A 22,952-nucleotide genomic window follows, 5' to 3' on the forward strand; every position below is an offset into this window, starting at 1 on the left:
GGAGGAAGGAAAAAAATAAAAGCTGGACCAGGGCGTGACCAGCTCTGCTGGCGTCCGGGGTAAGCGTGGGGATAGGCACAGTTTCCAGGCTGAGATAAATGCCGAGCAGGAATGCTCCTCCAGCCTCTTCATGGGCTGCAGAGCAAGAATCAACTCTGACCGACACCACAATACATTTCCAACCAGGACTGGACACCCAGTCTCCCACCTCTGCCAACACGCGAGTGCGCAGCCCGGCCGATCGGCGTATGATGCCAACTTTGCCTGGCTCATGAATGCCAAGAGCAAGTTTTAGGACATTTTTTGCTTGTTAGTTTTTAGTGGTACTGGGGATGGAACCCAGGGGCATTCTACCCCCGAGCTACACCCGCAGCCCAATTTTATTATTCCTTTATTTTGAAACAGGGCCTCACTAAGTTGCTGAGGTTGGCCGTAAACCTGCGATCCTCCTGTCTCAGCCTCCCAAGTACTGGGATTACAAGTGTGCACCACCACATCTGGCTAGGACTTTTTCAAATAATAAAAGAAACACATGATTGCAATAAAAATATAAAAATATCAGAAAACATAAAAGACACCAATACTATCTGTTCACATCTTGATATTTTGGATTTTTTTTTGCCAGAGTTGCTGTTTAACTTATCCAGGAGCATTCTACAGCCATATAATTTCATATTCTACACTTTTTTATAGCTATGGCACATGCATGATTACTACAGATATCATTTTTAATTGGTACATATACATTATTCTGCTTAAAACATATTCTATAAAAACATCACTGTAATAGCTATATAGCATTCCAGCTATACACTATACTTGATTAGCCATTTCTTAGTTACTAAGTATTTAGGTTTCAAGTTTTCTTTGTGAGGAGGAGGGGAAAGGTGTACTGGGATTTGAACCCAGGGGCATATTACCACTGAACTACACCCCCAGCACTATTTTATTTTTTACTTTGAAACAGCTTGCTGAGTTACTGCGTGCTGGCCTTGAACCCATGATCCTCCTGTCTCCGCCTCCCAAGTACTAGGATTACAGGTACGTGCTACCAGGTCCGGCCTGAGTTCTCAAAATTATAAATTATCCTGAAAATAACTTTATACAGAAAGGTATTTCAAGCAGTTACCTTAGAATAGATTCCTAGAAGTGAACATGGTAACAAATGCCTGCAATCCCAGCAACTGAGAAGGCTGAGGCAGGAGAATTGCCAGCCTGGGCAGTTTAGCAAGACCCTGACTTAACATTAAAATAAAAGGGCCAGCCAGGAGTGGTGGCACACGCTTGTAATCCCAGTACTTAGGAGGCTGAGACAGGAGGATCGCAGGTTTGCCGCCAGCCTCAGCAACTTAGTGAGGTCCTCTGCAACACAGTGAAACTCTATTTCAAAATAAAAGAATAAAATTGGGCTGGGGTGTAGCTCAGAGGTAGAACACCCCTGGGTTCCATCCTCAGTACACAAAAAATAAATAAATAAATAAATAAATAAATAAATAAATAAATAAATAAAGTTAAGGTATAGCTCAGTGGTAGAGCACTTGTTTGGTATGTGCAAGGCCCTAGGTTTAATCTCTGGTACAAAAAAAGAAGAAGAAGGACAGAAGGGAGAAAGGGAAGGCAGGAGGGAGGGAAGGAGGGAAAGGAACAGATTCCTAGAAGGAGAAACATGGGAAGCCAGAAGTGTTGGGGGTTAGTGTGTGTCTATGTATGGTACTGGAGATCAAACCCAGTAGTGGCATTCTACCTCTGAGCTACACTCCCAGCCCCTTTTTTATTTTTTGTTTTATTTGGAAACAGTGTCTCACTAAGTTGCTGAGAGCCTCACTAAGTAGCTGAGGCTGGCCTTGAACCTGTGCTCCCCCGTCTCAGCCTCCCAAGTGCTGGGAAGACAGGCATGCGCCACCACACCTGCTACCACAGATACCTTAGAGAAGCCATCACTATACGGCGCTCCACAGTTGGCCACATCAGTGGCTTCACTTCCCGCTGCCCAGGTGGAATAGGATAGGAAGTTGCCCACCTCTCACGCAAGCGCCTTCTCGGGCTTGATGGTAAGTGGTTTTAGAAGGGCCGTATTTACCTGCTGTCAGAATCTGAGGCGATCTCCTTTCTGCCTCCGAAGCGAATCTGGCACTGCATGGGAGAAAAAACAAACAAAAACTGCTGACAACGGCACTGGAAGGGGACACTCACAAGATCAGAGCGGCCCATGCAGACCTTGAGGGTCAGCAGAGGACGCAGGGCCATAGCTGCGGTGCTGAGTCAGCACCCCGCGCACTCTGTCGGTACGCCGGCCAAGAAGGGGAAGGGCCCGGCCGGGAGCCGCACGGTGGGCGCCCTGTCTCCCACCTGGATGGTGGGAACCCACACTAACACAAACAAAGCACGCAGCCCTCTGCAAGTTAGTCAGGGAGTGGCTCCTGCTGGTCAGCAGCTGACTGTCTACACCGCAGAGCTCTTGACAGGCAATCATTAAAACTTCCACACATCTGCGAGCATCGTTTCTTTCTGACAGATCCAAAGTCCTGTGACTGCCTGTAACATTACAACAGCAGAAATGGACCCTCAGGTGAATCACTGAGGTAAGCTGAATGATGATTTATCCAGAGTGGGTAAAACAAACCAAACTATTTTTTTTTTTTTTTTTTTTTTTTTTTTTTTTTTTTTTGCTGTACCGGGGATGGAACCCAGGGGCATTCTACCTCCAAGCTATACCCCCAGCTCTATTTTTTTAATTTTTTTTTTTTTTTTTTTTTTTTTTTTGGTGGTACTGGGGTTCCTGGAAGCCCTTCTACCACTCCCAGACCTATTTTATATTTTTGAAACATGGTCTCTTATGCCAGCACGGCTGGCTTCGAACCTGTGCAATCCTCCTGTCTCCGCCTCCCAAGAGCGGGGATTACAAGCGTGCGCCACCACGCCCGGCCTATCCAATATTTTTTTTTATTCTTTTTTTTTTTTTTTTTTTTTTTTTTTTTTGGTGGTACTGGGGTTCCTGGAAGCCCTTCTACCTCCGGGATACACTCCCAGACCTATTTTTACATTTTTATTTGGAAACAGGGTCTCCTAAGCCAGCACGCGCGGCTGGCTTCGAACCTGCACGATCCTCCTGTCTCTGCCTCCCAAGCGCGGGGATTACAAGCGTGCGCCACCACACCCGGCTTTATTCTTTATTTTGAAACAGGGCCTGAGTTGCAAAGGGCCTCACTAAGTAGCTGAGGCTAGTCGTGAACTGCGAACCGCAATTCTCCTGTCTCAGCCTCCTGAATGCTGGGATTATAAACTTGCATCACCACACCTGGCTTTCATCTTTTTTAACTGTAGTAGAGATAATATACAACTTACTGTTTGTTTGTTTGTTTGTTTGTTTGTTGATACTGAGGGTGGAACCCAGGGGCCTTCTACCTCCAGGCCACACTCCCAGACTCATTTTATATTTTATTTGGAAACAGGGTCTCGCTAAGTTGCTGAGAGGCTCACTAAGTAGCTGAGGCTGGCTTCGAACCTGTGTGATCCTCCTGTCTTAGCCTCCCAAGTGCAGGGATTACAAGCGTGCGCCACCACGCCTGGCTTCAACGTACCGTTTTAACCATTCTTGGGCATACGACTCAATTCACAATGTTATGTGATTATCACTACTATCCACTACTCTCTACTCTTTTATTTTTTATTTATTTATTTATTTTTTTACGGTACTGGGGATTGAACCCAGAGGCATTCTACCTCCAAGCTATACTCCCAGCCCAATTTTTTATTCTTTATTTTGAAGCGGTCTCACTAGGTTGTGGAGTCCTCCCCTAAGTAACTGAGGCTGGCTGGAACCTCCTATGATCCTCCTGCCTCAACCTCAAGTGTGCGCCACCACACCCAGCTTCACTACTCTCTTTTAGAGGTATAGAGTCTCTACTATAGAAACCAGCCTTGTAAAATTCTTAAACTTGTGATCTTTAAAAAAAAAATGCAAATAATCTGTCACACACCTCTAATCCCAGCTACTCAAGAGACTAAGGCAGGAGGATCACAAGTTTGAGCCCAACCTGGGCAACTAAGTAGACCCTATATCAAAATTTTTTAAAAAGCCAGGCATGGTGGCACATGCTTATAATTGCCAGCATTTGGGAGGCTGAGACAGGAGGGATCATAGTTCATAGCCAGCCTCAGCTATGTAGTGAGGCCCTCTGCAACTCAGTGAGACCATTTCCAAATAAAAAATTAAAATAGGGCTAGGGGTGTAGCTCAGAGGTAGAGTGCCCCCCTAGTTTCCAACCCAAGTACTGCAAAAAAAATAATTAAAAAGGATTTTATATATATACCGCTTGAATTCTCCTAGTAGTAACAGCAGAGCCCCATTTTTTCTTTTTTTTTTTTTTTTTTTTTTTTGGTGGTACTGGGGTTCCTGGAAGCCCTTCTTCCTCCGGGCTACACTCCCAGACCTATTTTATATTTTTGAAACATGGTCTCTTACACCAGCACGGCTGGCTTCGAACCTGCGCGATCCTCCTGTCTCCACCTCCCAAGCGCGGGGATGACAAGTGTGCGCCATCACGCCCAGCTTCCCATTTTTTCTATGTAACTGCTACAGTTAAAGTAATTCAACTTGACTCCCCATCTCCTTGCTATATTTTCCATTAGTAGAACAAAGAAAGAAGAAACCAATGGCCTGGGATGCAGGCCTGGACCAGGCACCGGCCAGGCCCTTCGCCTACCGTAACAAGTGTGGTTCAGCCAGCAGCCCTGGAGGGCTGAGTGACCCGGTCTAGGGGAGGAGGAGGATGCTCGGAGGGCAGAGGAGGGCCGCTGCTAAGAGAGGCCTGGCATTTGACCCCAGCTTCGCCTGAGCCCCAAGCCTGTGTCGTCCACCAAGGGACAGCACTGAAGGATGGGGTGCCCCTGACAGCTCTGAAACCCAGGGCCCAAGACCTCCAGCCCTTCTCTGCCCATCTACCCTGCTCTATCATGTCCTGGAGAAAACTCTTCACTTCACCAAAGTTAAGTCTGTGCATACAAAAGGGAAAAGAATGACTGCCGCATTAATTCTTTGACACCCCCACTCAACCTAAAGTCGGGTGCATAGCCCTTCTTACCTGTTTCACTGCGTCCAACAGTCGCTCCAGCAGAAATTGCCTTTTGTCATTATTCTGTGGTCCTACAATGCAATGAGGCTCAATTAGTCCTGACATCAGCCTTCTACCGACACGCTTACCATTTATGGCTGTCCCTAACTCCAATCAGTCCTTAGCTGAGCTTGGCTGTTTGTTTATGGTACTATGGTTTGAATCCAGGGCCATTCCACCCCAGAGCTACACCCCTAGCCCTATGTATTTTTATTTTCAAACAGGGCCTCTGAAGTTGCTGAGGCTGGCCACAGACCTGTGAGTCTCCTGTCTCAGCTTCCCAAGTACTGGGATTACAGGTGTGTGCCACCATGCCTAGCTCTTTTGCTGATCTTAAACAAAATCCGCAGCAAGACTGGGTACCAGTAATCTACAGAATTACAATGAAATTAGACTATTTGCCTGTTATTGATCACAGGAAAATAGCTCACCTAATTCCTCCCAAATTTGAGGAATGTGTCCAGAAAGGTCTAACTACAGGTTTCTGGCCCAGGCACCATGGACATCATAGGCTACTTAGCAGCATCCCTGGTCCCCACCTATGAGATAACATTAGCACACTCATACTCCCAACTAGGACAACAAACATGTCTCCAGATGTTGCTAAATCTCCTCTGGGAAGCAAAACTGCCCCCACTTGGCAGCCAGCGGTCTAACAGAAGATGTTAAGTTTCATAGGATGGTAAGCCCTGCAGATTGGCTAGCCTTCCCATCACCTCCTGCACACTTTGCCTGTGCCACCTTCAGTAATAAAAGATGGAAAACCACCTATCCTAAAGCTGATCTTAAAGCCAGGCATGGTGACACACGCTTGTAATCCCAGTATTTGCGAGGCTGAGACAGGAGGATCTGGGTTCATAGACAGTCTCAGCCACTTAGTGAGGCCCTCCACAACTTGGTAAGCCCCTGTTTCAAATTAAACAATAAAAAATCGGGGTGGGGTACAGCTCCGAGGTAGAATGGCCTTAGGTTCAATCCCCAGGACAATAAATAAATAAATAAATAAATAAATAGGCGTGACAGCACACGCTTGTAATCCCAGCATTTGGGAGGCTGAGATAAGAGGATTGCAGGTTCTAGACAGCCTCCACTACTTAGTGAGGCCCTTTTGCAACTCAGTGAGACCCTGCCTCAAAATAAAGAATAAAAGCCGGGCGTGGTGGCGCACACTTGTAATCCCCGCGCTTGGGAGGCTGAGATAGGAGAATCACGCAGGTTCAAAGCCAGCCTCAGCTACTTAGTGAGGCTCTCAGCAACTTAGTGAGACCCTGTTTCAAAATAAAATATAAAACAGGTCTGGGAGTATAGCCCAGAGGTAGAAAAGCCCCTGGGTTCCACCCCCAGTACCACAAAAAAAAGAATAAAAAATAAAGAATAAAAATAGGACTCGGGGTGTAACTCAGAGGTAGAATGACCCTGAGTTCCATCCCCAATTCTACAAAAAATAAATAATAAGTAAATAAAGCTTATCTTAAGAAGTTTGGCTAATGAGAAATAAGCAGAAGCATACTGGGGGGGTTTCTGGGAAAGTTATGCTTTTTTGTTGTTTTTTTGTTTGTTTTGTTTTGTGGTGCTAGGGATTGAACCAGGGGCCTTCTACCTCTGAGCTACACCCAAAGCCCTCTTTTTTTGTCTTTATTTTGAAACAGAGTCTGTCTCACTAACTTGAGGAGGGTCTCCTTGTGTAGCTCAGACTGGGAGCAAACCTGTAATCCTCCTGTCTCAGCCTCCCATGTGCTGGGATTACAAGCGTGCACCACCATGCCTGGCAAGTTATGTTTTTTGATACAAAAAAAAGATGTGAATGGAATTATCCCCTCCCCATCCTCATGTCTTGGTCATAAACATGCCGGTGGATCCAGAGTGGTATCTTGCTATCAGCCTGGATATCCCTGCTACATATATCAATAGTAGACACAATCTCTCAAAACATGTTTTAAACCGCTATATATTGGACTGTTACTTGTAGCCAAAAGTATTCCCAGATGATGCACATGGTATACATAGACTCTGCTGTAAGAAGGTCTGGGCAGGGATACTTCAAGGCACTAGGCAGGCCACTGTCAGATTAGAGCTGATGCTCAAGGCCCCTGACTGTAATCAACAGAGGAAGGGCTGTGGGTGATGACACACAGTCCTTTCAAAGGACATCATCTCAGAGGATGCTCGACTCAAGCTGCACACCATGGCTGTGGACTTGCCACCCAAGCTGCTCTGCCTTGGACACCCTAATGGTGCAGCACTGGGGGAAGCACATGGCACCGCCTCAGAGCTAGCCGGTTACCCTGCAGACCAGGCCAGGGCCAGACGTGGGCAACTGCCCCCATGTGATGGCCACTTTCTGCAGGCCCGGCACCACGCTGAGCCCTCTGCATGCATCAATTCCTTTAATTTTTATAACCACCCTATACACCATGATCCCATATCACGGATATGAAGTTCAAAGGTTTTAAGTAACTAGGCGCACTGAGACACTCAGGACTTTACTGTGTGCCCAGCAATGTTCTAGGTGCTGGGGACATGGGAGGTAAGTGGTCTAAAAAGCCATCTTTTCATGGAGCTAAACTTCTGTTAAGAAGAAACAAATAGTGTGTAAGAACACTGATAAGTGAAGTGCTCCTAGAGAGCCACACGAGGAAGAAAATCAACAGTGATGAAATGAGGAAGGAAGAGGGCCACGTTGGCCAGTGCAGCCACGCGGGCCCTGCACAGGTGGCATGCATGCGTGCATGTGTGTGTGTGTGTGTGTGTGTGTGTGTGTGTGTGCGTGTGCGTTGTTAGGGAGTGAACCCAGGGCCTTGCACTTGCTAGGCAAGTGCTCTACCACTGAGCTACATCCCAGCCCAAGTTGAGCCCTTTATAAAGAGAAGGAGCAGCCATGGGAAATGTGGAAAGGCAGCGTTCCAGGCTGAGCAAACAGCCGGGGAGAGGCTCCAGCAGGACAAGCTCGGCTTCCGGTCTTCCAGGGCTGGAAGGAAGTCGGCTGTGACTTGAGCAAAAAGCAAGAGAAGGAATCAGGCAGGAAGGCAGGGCTCAGTCACGGGCATCTGGTAGACCAGGATGCACCGGTCCCTGGGTTCTACTCTAACTTGAATGCTGACAGAACTGTGATCCTTACACAAACTATGCCCCTTTACAGCTGTGTTGAGACCGCCACACCGAGGCTCCCGCCCTACTCCAGGCCTGGAGAGAAAGCCGGTGAGCCTGGGAGGCTGAGACAGGTGGATTGCAGGTTCGAGGCCAGCCTCAGTAACTTAGCAAGGCCCTCAGCAACCTAGAAAGACTGTTAAAAATAAAAAATAAATAGGGCTGGGGGTATAGCTCAGCGGTAGAATTTCCCTGGGTTCAATTCCTAGTATCACAAAAAACAAAAACAGTAAACAGAAACTCTAGGACACACAGTAAAATAACTGATGCCGGCTGTATGCATCTCAGAGTCACCCCCCCATGCCATTTTGGCATGGGGCTGTATTTCGATTTTCTGTATTTCTATCTTTCTAATAAACTTCTTTAAATCTTAAAAAAAAAAAAAAATAACTGATGCCTTAAACGTCACCATATTTGCTCTTTTGGGATGAGGCGTATGAAGGAAAGCCTGCACATATCTTTCCACCAAACAAGGCCATCATGGAACATCATTCCGGATGGAGACAGACCCACCTGCCCGAGGCCCTTCAACACCTCCCTTGACACCTGTCTCTATCGATAAGTCTTGTTCTTCCCTCCCTAACAGAATACAGAAGTTAGGTTTGTTTTCTTTCTTTTTTCAAGCACTAGACCCAGCAACTCCACTTGCCCCTGGACAATGCCAACTGGAAACTTGATAAGAGTTTTGCCCCGGGAAGTGCCCTTACTATTTTTCTTATCATAAAAGTAATTGATATGAAAAAATAGAATAAAAAGGAAAATTGTACAAGGAGAATAACCTCCATCACCTCACCACTGATGACCTCTTAATACAGTGCTGTTCTTTTTGTTGGGTTATTTGTTTTTGTTTGTTTGTTTCGTTTTTTGTGGTACTGGGGATTGAACCCAGGAGCATTCTACCTTGGAGCTGAACCCTCAGCCCTATTTTAGTTTTCATTTTGAAACAGAGTCTCACTGAGTTGCAGAGGGCCTCACTAAGTTGCTGAGGCTGACCTGGACCTGCGATCCTCCTGTCTCAGCCTCCCAAGTACTGGGATTACAGGTGTGTGCGACCACGCCCAAGTTATGCAGTGCTTTTCAAGCTTTAACGTGAATCTCCTGGAGAGCTTGTTAAAGGCAGGTTGTGCTTCCGAAAGCAGAGGGTAGGGCCTGAGACTCTGCCTTTGGCACAGGCTTCTAGGTGATGCTGAAATGCTGGCTCCTGTCCTCCTTGATCAGAAAGATCTAGCGCCCGCCCTTCACGTGACACACAACGATCCTAGGTATTCCCTATGGTGCTTTGCACTACGGCTTGTCCTATAATGTCCAAAGCCTCCTCTGCCTTACCTTGCAAAGGCTCTTTTCCTGACGGAGGGGGGAGCTGAGACTCTATAAAAACAGCATCCTGAGGTTGTGCAGGTCTCAGCCCAAGCGCTCACCTGCCCTGGCCACGATCTCTCTCTACAGATAAGCACTGAGCTAGGCGTGGTTGCACACCTGTGATCCCAGTACTCGGGAGGCTGAGACAGGAGGATCGCGGGTCCAGGTCAGCCTCGGCAATTCAGCAAGACCCGCAGCAACCGAGTGAGACCCTGTTTAAAAAAAATTAAGGCTGCATTCATTTCGAGTCACCCCCCATGCCATTTTGGCATGGGGCTGTATTTCTATTCTCTGTATTTCTATCTTCCTAATAAACTTCTTTAAATATTAAAAAAAAAAAATTAAGCTGGACGTGGTGGCACATGCTTATAATCCCAGCACTTGGGAGGCTGAGACCGGAGGATCGTGGTTCACGGATAGCCTCAGCTACTTTGTGAGGACCTTCGCAACTCAGACCCTGTTTCAAAATAGAGAATTAAAAATTGGGCAGGGCCTGTAGCTCGGAGGTCAAATCCCTCTGGGTTCCATCCCCAGACCCGCAAAAAAAAAAAAAAAAAAAAAAGAAAGAAAGAAAGAAAGAAAGAAAGAAAGAAAGAAAAAACTAAAAGGGCTAGTGTAGCTTGGAGGTAGATAGATATCCCTGGCTTCAATCCCCAGGACCAAAAATAATTTAAAAATTTTTAAAAAGCATTCAAGTGAGACAACCCTGACCTCAAGAGGCATACTTGTGGCCATTTGTGCCCTGAAGGCTGAAGAGAAGGGGATTTCTCAGAACGCAGGATACACTTATCAATGGTAGGGGGTGCCCAGAGAGGCCCTGGGCTTGAGGCACAGTGGGAGGGGCACTGAGGGGAAGTCAGGAGTTTGCCTCCTGGCCAGCCGCTTGCGGCCATGTGACAGGGACGATCACTTCCCTCCTCGGGGTGCCGGCTTCTGCATGAGATCTTGCCTTCCCAGTGCTGCAGTTTGCAAACCTGGGACTCTACAGAGACAGGCAGGCAGAGAAGTTAATGTTCTCTTTGCTACGTTCTTGCAGTGACAAGACAGAAAATGCAGCACCCGCCCCGGGTCCAATCCCCAACCACAGCCAGAGGAATCAGCCACTTTGGGCACTGAAGCCACACAAGAAGAGCAGGGCCAATGCCCACCTATGGACCCCCAACTCTGAGCACATCACTAAGTGACTGGCTGCGTTCCTAGCAGAGAAGCCACTGGGCCTCCATTCCACAGAAAACTGGGGCTCAAGGAGAACTTTTACCCAAGGCTAGACCATGGGACGCGGTCAAGAAGGAGTACTGAACTGCAAGTCTGCTGGCTCCTGACTGGGCCATCTGCTAAGTCCGGCTCACCCTGGCCCTGGTACCAATCCTCCAGCTCCAGACCTCTGCATCCAGGAGCCATCTCTCAGGGATGCTCAAGCCCGGCAGCCGGCTCCCGTCTCCTCCCTTCTCCAGGAGCAGCCCCTGCCATCACCATCAAGCAGGGAGTCAGAAGAGGCTATTTCCTCATTTCCTGCTAGATCACCGTGAAAACCAAAACGCACCCGGGGAATACCTTCAGGGCTCCACAAACCTATCTGAGAAAGGTAGTCATCCTGAAACTCTAACCCAGAAATCACTCACGCGCGAGGAACTCTGTCACCTGGTCCGGGTGCCGCCCTGTTCTCTCTTTGTCTTTAATATTTAGAATCCTTAGGAGCTAATGTTTAACTTAATGTTTAGATTCCTTAAGGCCCTACATTGGTGTTTACCACAAATCCTTGGCCTTTACCCTAGGATCTGCACTCACGGTCTAGGGACCTCCTGGGGAGAAAGAACAAATGTGAAGAATGGTGTTGGTGTGGCCAGGGTGCCAATCCTCCACCAGCCGGCCTGGCATGCGCACACTGCTTGCCCTCTCTACTTCCAGCCCCTCATCAGGACCACCGAATGACTGAATTAACATGGCACACCCAGAACACAGCCTAGATACACCAAGTACTTTATCCAAGTCAGATATCATTGCTGTTATTGCTGTTGGCAACCTATACCCCAAAGGGCATCAAAACTTCTGACTCCAAAGCCAGATTTGGTGATGCGTGCCTATAATTCCAGTACTTGGGAGGCTGAGACAGGAAGATCGCAGCTTCAAGGCCAGCCTCAGCAATTCAGCAAGGCCTCCAGCAATTTGGTAAGACCCTATCTCAAAATAGAAAATAAAAAGGACTAGCCAGGCTTGGTGGTGCAAGCTTGTAATCCCAGCGCTTGGGAGGCTGAGACAGGAAGATCACACAAGTTTGAAGCCAGCCTCAGCTACTTAGTGAGGCTCTCGGCAACTTAGTGAGACCCTGTTTCCAAATAAAATATAAAGTAGGTCTGGGGTCTGGGGAATATAGTCCAGAGGTAGAAAGCCCCTGGGTTCCACCCCCCCAGTACCACCAAAAAAAAAAAAAAAAAAAAAGGACTGGAGGTAGAATGCCCCTGAGTTCTGTTCTGAGTTCTATCCCCAGTATCAAAAGACAAAAAAAAAAAAAAAAAAAGCTGGGCATGGTGGTGCATACTTGTAATCCTAGTATTTGAGAGGCTGAGACAGGAGGATGGCAGCTAGTGGACAGCCTCAAGTATTTAGTGAGGTTCTTTGCAACTCAGTGAGACCGTTTCAAAATAAAGAAAAAAAAAGGGCAGGGGGTATAGCTTGGAGGTAGAATGCCCCTGGGTTCCATCCCCAGTACTAAAAAAAAAAAAAAAAGCCATGAGCCGGGTGTGGTGGTGGTGCACACTTGTAATCCCACTACTTGGGAGACTGAGACAGGAGGATCAGTTTCTTGGCCAGCCTCAGCTACTTAATGAGGCCCTCTGCAACTTAGTGAGAGCCTCTTTCAAAATAAAGAATAAAAAATCGGGCTGGGGTGAAGCTCAGAGGTAGAATGAATGCCCCTGGGTTCAATCCTTAGTACTGCAAAAAATAAGTAAATGAATAAATAAAGCATGGTTAACTTTACATGCATTCTACTTCTGTAAAGAAAACTTTTTATGAGAAAGACTGCAACAGGCAGCTGCTAGCCAAGATAATTTTCTAAGTCAAAGAAACAACTACAGGAGAGGGCAGAGGGAGAGAACTCCAGGGAATACATTTCATTATTATCATTGGGGATTGACTCCAAGGGCATTCTCCCTCCAAGCTACACCCCCAGCTCCATTTTACCTTTTTATTTTGAAACACGATCTCGCTACTTACTGAGGCTGTCCTCAAACCTGTGATCCTCTGGTTTCAGCCTCCCAAGTGCTGTGATCGCAGGTGTGTGCCAACACAACACGTTTAGCTAACTCCAAGAAATACTAAACGCTACACTGAATCGCACCACCAAACAGCTCGTTTCTCCTGCACATTCCTGGTTCTTCAGAGGGGAGTCTGTCTGAGGCAGGGGGTCCGTAACATCTGATCAGTCACACAACTAACAGGAAACAACAGGTGTCCTCAAGTGCTCGAGGAGTTGGAGGAGCTGTTCAAGGGACTCTACCCTGGAGTGGGTGTCGGCGAGATTTTTCAGCCAAGGTAATTTCACACCCCTGCCAGGGCTCATCAGGTAAATTTTCGAGGGACATGTTTGGTTATTGCAGTTGGGGAGAACTGTGAACCAGGGGGCTCGGATGTTACTAAACTCCTGCAGTGCCCAGGACGGTCCCCACAACCAAGCACCATCTGGCCCAAAATGTCAACAGTGCGCAGGTGAGAAACTGATCACCCCAATTCACGTGTGAGGAAACTGAGGCTTCTACAGGCTAAATGCCCTAAACCCCCGCTTGTGCAGAGGCCACCTCCTCTCACCTGCTCAAGAGCATGGGCCCTCATTTTCCCCAGATTGTCAAATGACTCCTTCTCCCCATGTGATCTTCACAGCATCTCAGGATATCATAACCCCCCCAATTTAATATAAAAAACATGCCTGGCTCCCACCTGCCTTTCCAGCTACGGTCATGTTTTTCCAAACCCCTGGATGGACACACCTAATCTGACCGCTGCGCCCAGCTCTGGCCTGTAGGCTCTGCTCTCCTGGGCCCTGCAGACTTGTCTACACAGTGGTCAGAACATCTGGGAGCACAGATCAATGGCCAGTAAGTGACTTCCAGATACTACAGGAGACACACGATGCTACCATGCGAGTCATTCAACGCGTCCCTCGAAACTGCAATTAGCACAGCTTTTCCCCTCACCCTGCCTGCACATCTGTGGCGGCTCTGGCCGATGATTTATGTATCTGGTTCTCACTGAAGAGACCTGTATCTTTAGTGTACCCTAGAGTGGGTCAGCAAACTGTTTCTATAAAGAGCCGGACAGTCCGTATTTCAGGCTGGCGGGACACAGGGTTGCTCTTGCAGCTCCTCGCTCCCACCACTGTGGTATAAAAGCAACCAAAGACGATGTTTAAGAAGCAGACTTTGGGCTGAATTTAACAGAATACTGCCCCACCAGAAGTAATGAAGGAGGAGAGGCGCTTAAAAATGAAAAAACAGGCCATGCATGGTGGCACATGCCTGTAACTCCAGTATCAGGAAACTGCAATGGGAGGACTGCAGGCTCAAAGCCAGTCTCGGAAACTTATTGCTGTAGTTAGATATAAAATGTCCCCTAGCCGGGCGTGGTGGCGCACGCTTGTCATCCCAGTACTTGGGAGGCTGAGACAAGAGGATCTGGGTTGGTAACCAGCCTCAGCTACTTAGGGAGGCCCTCCACAATTTCGTGAGACCCTATTTTAAAAATAAAGAATAAAAAATCACACTGGGGGGTGTAGATCGGAGATAGAATGCCCCTGTGTTCAATCCCCAGCACCACAAAATATAAAGTCCCCTAAACAGCTCACTTATTAATATCTGGAGCTGATACAGCTGAGTCATGAGGGTAATTATGACTGTAATGGATTGTAGTTATGCCCCTCTCCTCCTTCATTACTTCTGGTAGGGCAGCTGTCTGTTAAATTCAGCCCAAAGCCTGCTTATTAACACACTGTCTTCGGCTGCTTTTACACCACAGTGGTGGGAGCGAGGAGGGGAGGGTATGGCTGGAGGTGGGTCCTTGAGGGTGCAGCCTTGGGGATCAGATACTCTATCCATGGCTCCTCCTCCCCTGCTCGCTCTTGCTCCCGGCCTCCATGATGTGAGCATAGCCCCTGTGCCCTCCCTCTCTCTGCCTCCCGCTACCATGCCCTGAGATCCATGGTACCCGGCCTCACACAGAATGAACCCAAAATCATAAGAAAATAAGTCTTTGAAGCCAGGCATGGTGGCACATGCTTGTAATCCCAGCATTTGGAGGTGGAGACCAGAAGATTGTGGTTTGCTGACAGCCTCAGCTACTTAGTGAGACTCTTTGCAACTCAATGAGACCCTGTTTCAAAATAAAGAATAAAAAATAGGGCTGAGGGTGTAGCTCTAAGGTAGAATAACCCTGGGTTCCATTCCCAGTACTGCAAAAAAAAAAAAAAAAAAAAAAAGAAGTCTTTGAAGTTACATGGTCAATCTTTTAGATTATAACTGCAAGAATGTTAACGGGAACACTTAGCAAGGCTCTCAGCAACTTAGACTCTCTTGCAAAAATAAAAAAGGAGGTCCCTGCAACTTAGTGAGACCCTGTTTCCAAATAAGGAATAATAAATTGGACCAGGCATGGTGGCGCATGCTTGTAATCCCAGCATACGGGAGGCTAAGATCGGAGGATCAAGGATCGTGGTTCACGGGCAGCCTCAGCTACTTAGTGAGGCCCTCTGCAACTCAGTGAGACCTGGTTTCAAAATAAAAAATAAAAAATAGGGCAGGGGCCAGAGGTAGAATGCCCCTGGATTCCATTCCCAGACCTGAAAAAAAAAAAAATTGGGCTAGGGGTATAGCTTGGAGGTAGAATGCCCCTGGATTCAATCCCCAGCACCACACAAATAAATAAATAAAAGAGGAAAATAGAGTTGGAGGTTTAGCTCAGAGGTAGAATGCCCCTGGGTTCAATCTACAGCAACACACACACACACACACACACACACACACACACACACACAATGAAAATAATACAGAAGTCTATTTCCAGGCTTCGTGGCTGCCCTACAGTTAGCTAGCTACGCATTAGAGCTCCCAGGCAGGCTGTAGACCAGGCCCACATCATAATCATGACCCCACCTCCCTGCCCGCTCACCAAGCCCACATACAGAGCAGTGCGGATGCCAGCCACACGGTTCCCCTGCTCGCTGGTGGAACACACGCAATCACACTTGCAGGCCCAATGGCAAGCTCACTGCTGGTGGTGCTGTTAAGGAATTCCCTCCCACCCACCCCAAAATACCCCCAAATAAGTAACTGGAGGGAGGGCCACAGTGTCAGGGTGGAGGGGAGCACAGAGGGCCGCGGTGTCGAGACCAAGCAGGGGCCCTCTGGTGCCCACAGGATCAGGAGAATGGAGTGACGGTGGGCGGGGTGGGCAGGAAGGAGGGTGGGGCAGACACTCTGCAGCCCGGCAGGTGCCCTTTGGGATGGCAGCACCTCATGGCAGTGCCAGCCGGCGCCGCCTCCGGCTTTCTCAAGAGGCTGCAAGTCCAGACCTTCATGTCAGTTTGTTGGCATCTAAATATACTGTCTTTGACCTGTGTTTCAGCCAGCACCGCATGAACCAAATACAACCTGCCTGGGGCCAAAGCTGAGCTGGGCATCTCCCCTGCATCTACCTGTGAGGAGAGGGCTGGCCAAGACCAAGGACCTGAGGCTTGGAGATGACGCGGGTCATCTGCCTGAAGAGCAGCCCAGAGGTGGCAAAAGCCGTTTTATCACAAAGCTCACAAGGCCAGGCTAACCCCTGGGGCGGTCCACTTCAGCACAAAAGAGGCGGCGGCTCCTTCTGCAAAGTGCGCCAAAGGAAACCACCCCCATGGTGGCTGGCTCCGAGGTGCCTGCGCTGGGAAGCTTTGCTGCCCCGGATTAAGGCCCTTCTGAGCTGGAAAGGATCTTACAGACCCCCGTTCACAGAGAAACTCGGCAGTCGCCCAGTGGACTCCAGCAGGATCACAACTGTGGTGCGCCAAGTGGCTACTGTAAAGGAGAGGGCAGACCGCACCAGGACACAGCAGGGCCACACGCATGGCACAAGCAGATGGGGCAGTGGTTCTGCTGCTGAACCATTAGCACACACGCGGATAAAATGTGAAGTCGTCGCCGGGTGTGGTGGCGCACGCTTGCAATCCCTGCGCTTGGGAGGCAGAGACAGGAGGATCGCGCAGGTTCGAAGCCAGCTCGAAGCCAGCCGCGCTGGCTTAAGAGACCCTGTTTCCAAATAAAAATATATAAACAATAGGTCTGGGAGTGTAGCCCAGAGGTAGAAGGGTTTCCAGGAACCCTAGTACCACCAAAAAAAAAAAAAAAAAGAATGAAGTGGTTCTTCCTCAAAGTCAGGGCGCGGGCTCCCAGAATCATGGGGGAAGTGGCCCAGCTGGGTGAGGGCGAGGACAGGCAGTCCACCACCACATGGTGGAAAGAGGCAGCCTCCACCTCGGGACAGATGGGCTCAGGCCTTCCACGTGGGCTCGGGAGGTCTAAGATCAAAGACAAGTCAACAGCAGATCTGTAAATGAGCAGAGTGGGGACCATCAATTTTGTCTAGGAGAAAGATGGAGTCAGGCATGGTGGTACACCCTGTAATCCCAGTACTTGGGAGGTTGCGACAGGAGAGTCACAGGTTCAAGGCCAGCCTCAGCAACTTAGTGAGACCCTCAGCAACTTAGCAGGACCCTGTTTCAAAATTAAAAATAAAAGAGGGCTAGGAGTATAGCTTGGAGGGAGAATGCCCCTAGGCTCAATCCCTAGTACCAATGATGATGATCATGATAATGATGATGATGATAATAATAATAACAATAATAATAATAATAAGTGAATAAATGAAGTAAAAACAAGAAGGATGAGCAAACATCTTCATTACTTTACTTTGGACACTGCAAGCCATCAGGTCTGTCACAGTGACTCAGTCCTGGTACTTTAGCATGAAAGCAGGGGTGCAGACAATAGTAAATGACTGGGGATGGCTGTGTGCCAATAAAACTTTATTTACAAAACAGGTGGCCGGCCCAGCTTGCCAATCCCTGCTGTAGGAAAACACTCACATGGCAAAGGGCAAGTATTTTGAAGAAAAAGTATCTTCCCTCATGGTTGGAGAAAGGCAAAATACATACTAACACCCACCACATGACACCATTATATAACTACTAAATTAACCAAGAAACCCTTAAGAGTGAAATTGCACGGTGTGGCAGAGCCACTGTAACTCAGGGGCACCCACTGGTAGCAATGTACAGGCACAGTAAGTTCTGAAATCGAATGGGCAGCACACACCACAAGCTAAAAAATCAAAATGACCCTTTTATACCTTGAACAATAAAGAAGGACTGAGGGAAATGAGAAAAAGAAGAAATTGCCACTTTGCTAGTCCTTCGATTTCCAGGTACCAAGTAAAGCACTACACACCCATCACTGCTTTGACTTCCATTTTCCAATCATGGCATTAAGAGTCACAGAACGCAGGCATAGTGGTGCACGCCTGTCATTCCAGTACTTGGGAGGCTGAGACAAGAGCTTCACAGGTTTGAGGCCAGCCTCAGCCATGCAGCAGGACTCTCAAAAACCTAGCAAGACCTGTTTCAAAACAAAAAAATAAAAAGTACTGGGGGTGGAACTCAGAGGTAGAATGCCCTTGGGTTCAATCCCCAGTATCTCTCACACACACACACACACACACACACACACACACACACACACAAAATAGAGTTGCAGAAGTTCAGTAATTTCCCCAAGTTCTTTAACAGAATCAATCTGAGATGTCTGTATCTAAAACTCTTCCTATCATGCCACAATGACTGGCTGAACACAGCTTCATAAGTACAAAGATTTCCCCTGCCGTGTCCTGGAAGATGTGTCAGGACCTCAGCCCATAGCCCTGAGGCCGAAGCCAGCTACCGCCTGTCTTCCTAAATAAAGTTTCATTGGAATACAGCCATGTCTTTTGTTTCTTTTTTCGTGTGTGTGTGTGTGTGTGTGTGTGTGTGTGTGTGTGTATTACTGGGGATTAAACCCAGGGCATTTTGCCTCTGAACTACACCCCCATCTGCCTCTGGGCTACACCCCAGTCCTATTTTATTTTCCATTTTGAAACAGGGTCTCACTAAGTTGCAGAGGACCTCACTAAGGTGCTGAGGCTGGCTGAGAACCTGCTCCCAAGTTCTGGGATTACAGGCGTGTGCCACCACGCCCGGCTCAGCCACGGCCTTTCAGTTCTGAATTGTCTGTGATTTCTCTCATCCTACAACAACAGAGATGAGTACTTGGGGCGGAGGCCAGATGGCCCACAAGGCAGAAAATATTAACTATCCGGCCCTTTACAGAAAACATTTGCCAGTTCTGTCCTAGAACATCACAAATGGGACTGGCTTTCTTTTGCTCCAGTGCAGAAAGGCTAAAGAACCGCATCACATTAATTTCACCAAATGGTAGGCTGCCGTCTTGAATAATTGTGTTGACAGGAAACATGAATGCATGCTGTATCATAAATGAAACACTAACTCAAGTGTAAAGTCAATAACATTACGTAGAATACATACAGGAGCTTTGAACAAAGACAAGTGGAATGCTAGCAATCTAAATATTTAATGTGGTAGAAAGGTATATTTATAGACATATCCCATGTTTTCACAATTGTTTTTAATGTCATTTTGACTTTTTGCTTCTGTTGTTGTTGTTAATTTGGAGAAGAAAGAGCATGTTCTGAGATACATAGATGCAGGCAAAGGAAAAGGAGATGGAGGTGGGTAAGTTTTCCTTCCAAGGAAGCAAAGTGCCCGGGCCCAGCAGGGCACTGCCCCGTGGCACAGGAGAAACTGTACTGCCAGACTCCCGAGGAGCTCCTGGTCAGCAAGGAGACGCCAGGGCCAGGAAGAGACCTCACCTCGTGTGACCTCAAACGGCCCCCCTCTCTGCAAACCTGCTCCCCTCGGCCTCTCCCACGTCAGGAGAAGGTAGTGCTCACCCCTTCCAGCGGCTCAGAAGCAAGACCTAGGTAAACAAGTGCGCAGATCACCCTCCCCGTGAGGACTTCTTGAGCACCCCCTCTGATAGGCCAACTGCCGCCCCTTTACTTCTCCCTCCACCCAGACAGTTTGGCAGAACACACTCCACCCGGGGCCCTTGACAGGGCTTATGATGCAGACCCGCACAACCAGGTTCAAGCGATGGTCCCAGGATGACCACAAGGGCAGCCAGTCCCCTGGGTTCCAGCCCTAGGACTTTTCCTGGAGCTTGTGGGAAGGAGGCCCGCTCTGTTCGGGCGTTGCTAGGGTACAGGATGTGGCCCAAGAGCTGCTGGGCGCTCTCTTCCCTCTGCAGAGGAAAGGCTGCTGGTGGGTGGAGCCAACAGGGAGGAAAGTAGAGTTGAGAGTCAAATAAAAAATAGTCTTGACAATTCCCCGAGCACCTGGAGCCAGCTGAGCCTGGACACTTCATCCCAACATTTTCCCATTACAAGACTGCATAGTCCCACGTTGCTGAAATTAGTCAAATCACCTCCGCCACATTCAATTCAGAACAATCCTGGCTCATACACACAGCGTTACTCCAGCAAAACCTTTTTTGGTAACTTTATTCAACTTGGTCAACAGACACCGACATAGTATAGCCTTTTGTTAAGTGAGCAGACACACCAAACCGCCTTCCAATAAATGTTTGCTGAATGTTGAGCCCCGAATTTCTGACCAATCCCTGCTGCCTCTGGAGCCCTCGCCCTTTGGCACCAATTTAAACTAATACAATTGCTTTAGGGGAGGAAAAGAAAAGAAAAACAATTTCCACTAGGAAATCACCCAAAAGACATAATCCAAAGGAAAGAAAACTACCTCGTACTAAAATGTTCATTGTGTTATTATTTAGAAAGAAAAGGAGGGCCAGGCAAGGTGGTGCTCACCCGTAAGTCCAGTATTTGGGAGGCTAAGACAGGAGGATTGTAGGTTTAAAGCCTGCCTCAGCAAGTTATCAAGATCCTGTTTCCAAATTAAACATAAAATAGATCAGGGATGTAGCTCAGAGGTATAATGCCCCTGGGTTCAATCCTGGGTGCCAAAAACTTTTAAAAACTTAAAAAATGTAAAATAGTAGGAAAGCATAGTGGTGTACACTTGTAATCCCTGTATTTAGGAGGCTGAGACAGGAGGATGGAAGGTTCATGGCCAGCCTTAGCTGCTTAGTGAGACACTCTGAGACTTATCAAGACCCTGCTTCAAACTAAAGAATAAAAATAGGCTGGGTGTGGTGGCACACCCTTATAATCCCCCGAGTTTGGGAGGCGGAGACAGGAGGATTGCGCAGGTTCGAAGCCAGCCAGCTTACGACACCCTGTTTCCAAATAAAAAAATATATATATATATAATAGGTCTGGGAGTAGATCCCGGAGGTAGAAGGGTTTCCAGGAACCCCAGTACCACCAAAAAAAGAAAAAAGAATAAAAACTGGATTGGGAGCCAGGCGTGGTGACACATGCTTGTAATCCCAGCATTTGGGAGGCTGAGACCAGAGGATCACAGTTCACAGCCAGCCTCAGCTACTTAGTGAGGCCCTTTGCAACTTAGTGAGACCCTGTTTCAAAATACAGAATAAAAAACAGGGCAGGGGATGTAGCTCGGAGGTCAAATGCCCCTGGGTTCCATCTCCAGACCCGCAAAAAAAAAAAAAAAAAAAAAAAATAGGATTGAGGGTATGGCACAAAGGTAGAATGCCCCTGGATTCAATCCCCAGTGTTGCAAATAAATAAGTAAATAAACAAATCAATAAAGTAGTAAGAATAGCCAGGAATAGTGACATATGCCTATAATCCCAGTACCCAGGAGACTGAGACAGGAATATAACAGGTTTATTTTTGTTGTTGTTGTTGTTTTTGTTTGTTTGTTTGTTTTGTGTGTGTGTGTGTGTGTTTTGCAGTACCGGGGATAGAACCCAGAGGCATTCTACCTTTATTTTGAAATAGGGTCTCACTGAGTTGCAAAGGGCCTCACTAAGTAGTTGAGGCTGTCTGCAAACAGCAATCCTCCTATCTCAACCTCCCAAATGCTAGGATATATGCGTGCACCACCACGCTCAGCTGGAGAGGCCAGCCTCAGCAACGCTCAGCTGGACCACAGGTTTGAAGCCAGCCTCAGCAATTTATCAAGGCCCTCAGCAACTTAATGAAATTATATTTCAAAATAAAAAATAAGAGCCGGGCGTGATGGTACATGCTTGAAATCCTAGTACTTGAGAGGCTGCGACAGGAGGACTGCAGGTCTGTGGCCAGCCTCAGCTATACAGTGAGGCCCTCGGCAACTCAGGGAAATCTGTTTCAAAATGAAGAATTAAAAAATGGGGATGGGGTGTAGCTCAGAGGTAGAATGCCCCTGAGTTCAATCCTCAGTACCATAAAAAATATAAAATAATAAAATAAAGCTTGGGTTGTAGCAGAGAAGTAGAACTCCCCTGGGTTCAATCTCTGGTACCACAAAATAAGTAGTTTTAGATAGACAGACAGATGATAGACAGATAGATAGGTAGGCAAAAGGAAAGGAGAAAAAGAGGAAGCAAAAAAGACAGACAGGGAGGCTATATCTCTACGAATAGAGTCAATAACCGTGCTTCAAGCCAGACATGGCGGCACACTTGTAACCCCAGTACTTGGGAGGCTGAGACAGGAGGCTCGCGGTTCATGGCCAGTCTCAGCTACTTAGTGAGGTCCTATACAACTCAGTGAGAACCTGTTTCAAAATAAAGAATAAAAAAACTAGGCCCAGAAGTGTAGCTAAAGAGGTAGAATACTCCTAGGTTCTATCCCCATACCGCAAAAAGTTAAAAAATGATGCTTCATGCAAAATGATGGATTGGTGATGGATTCTGCCAGCCATGGGAGTGATCGATGTCAAGTCCACACAACAAGGGGTGAAGTCTTATCCTGAAATGCTGGGGGGAAGGGAAATGATAATGCATAATATAGATAATACATAATAATACATAAAGTGCTAGTGCATGATAGTGAGAAAATTGCTTCAGCCTCTATCAATGCACCTCAATCTTTTTTCGCTATCTCCCCCCTTAGGACCCACTTTAGACATTTCTGTCCTGATCACTCCCTTCGAGAAATTTTAATACCCCAACTTAATGTGCACCTGTTGATGTACCACGCACACACCTGTACCTGGCATGTAGCAGTGAATCTCTATCTCCCGAGGCCCAGTGCACAGCCTACACATAGACAGGATGGTGGCAGGTAGGCAGGCTCACAGCTGGAACCGCGCTCACATTGCCACAACGTAGA

The 22,952-nt window shown here is 47.6% G+C and overlaps 1 protein-coding gene across 2 annotated transcripts in view; it reads right to left on the reverse strand.

Moving 5' to 3' along the window:
- SNX29 (sorting nexin 29) overlaps positions 1-5,144 on the reverse strand; it is a gene marked incomplete at its 3' end in the record, with an annotated part of 442,960 nt that extends 437,816 nt beyond the window's left edge. Inside the window, exons 1-2 of one of the 2 annotated variants that reach the window (XM_080703361.1) lie at positions 5,085-5,144; positions 2,081-2,133 (exon numbers count right to left, since the gene is read on the reverse strand). Coding sequence is in view for 1 of the 2 variants with exons in the window: in XM_080703360.1 (XP_080559486.1) it covers positions 2,081-2,139 (59 nt within the window). Of the gene's footprint in view, positions 1-2,080; positions 2,164-5,084 lie in introns of both variants that reach the window. The other variant, XM_080703360.1, reaches the window with a different exon arrangement.
- Positions 5,145-22,952: the final 17,808 nt, after the last annotated feature.

This window comes from Muscardinus avellanarius (genome assembly GCF_963383645.1).
Source record: "Muscardinus avellanarius genome assembly, chromosome: 10".
Taxonomy (NCBI): domain Eukaryota; kingdom Metazoa; phylum Chordata; class Mammalia; order Rodentia; family Gliridae; genus Muscardinus; species Muscardinus avellanarius.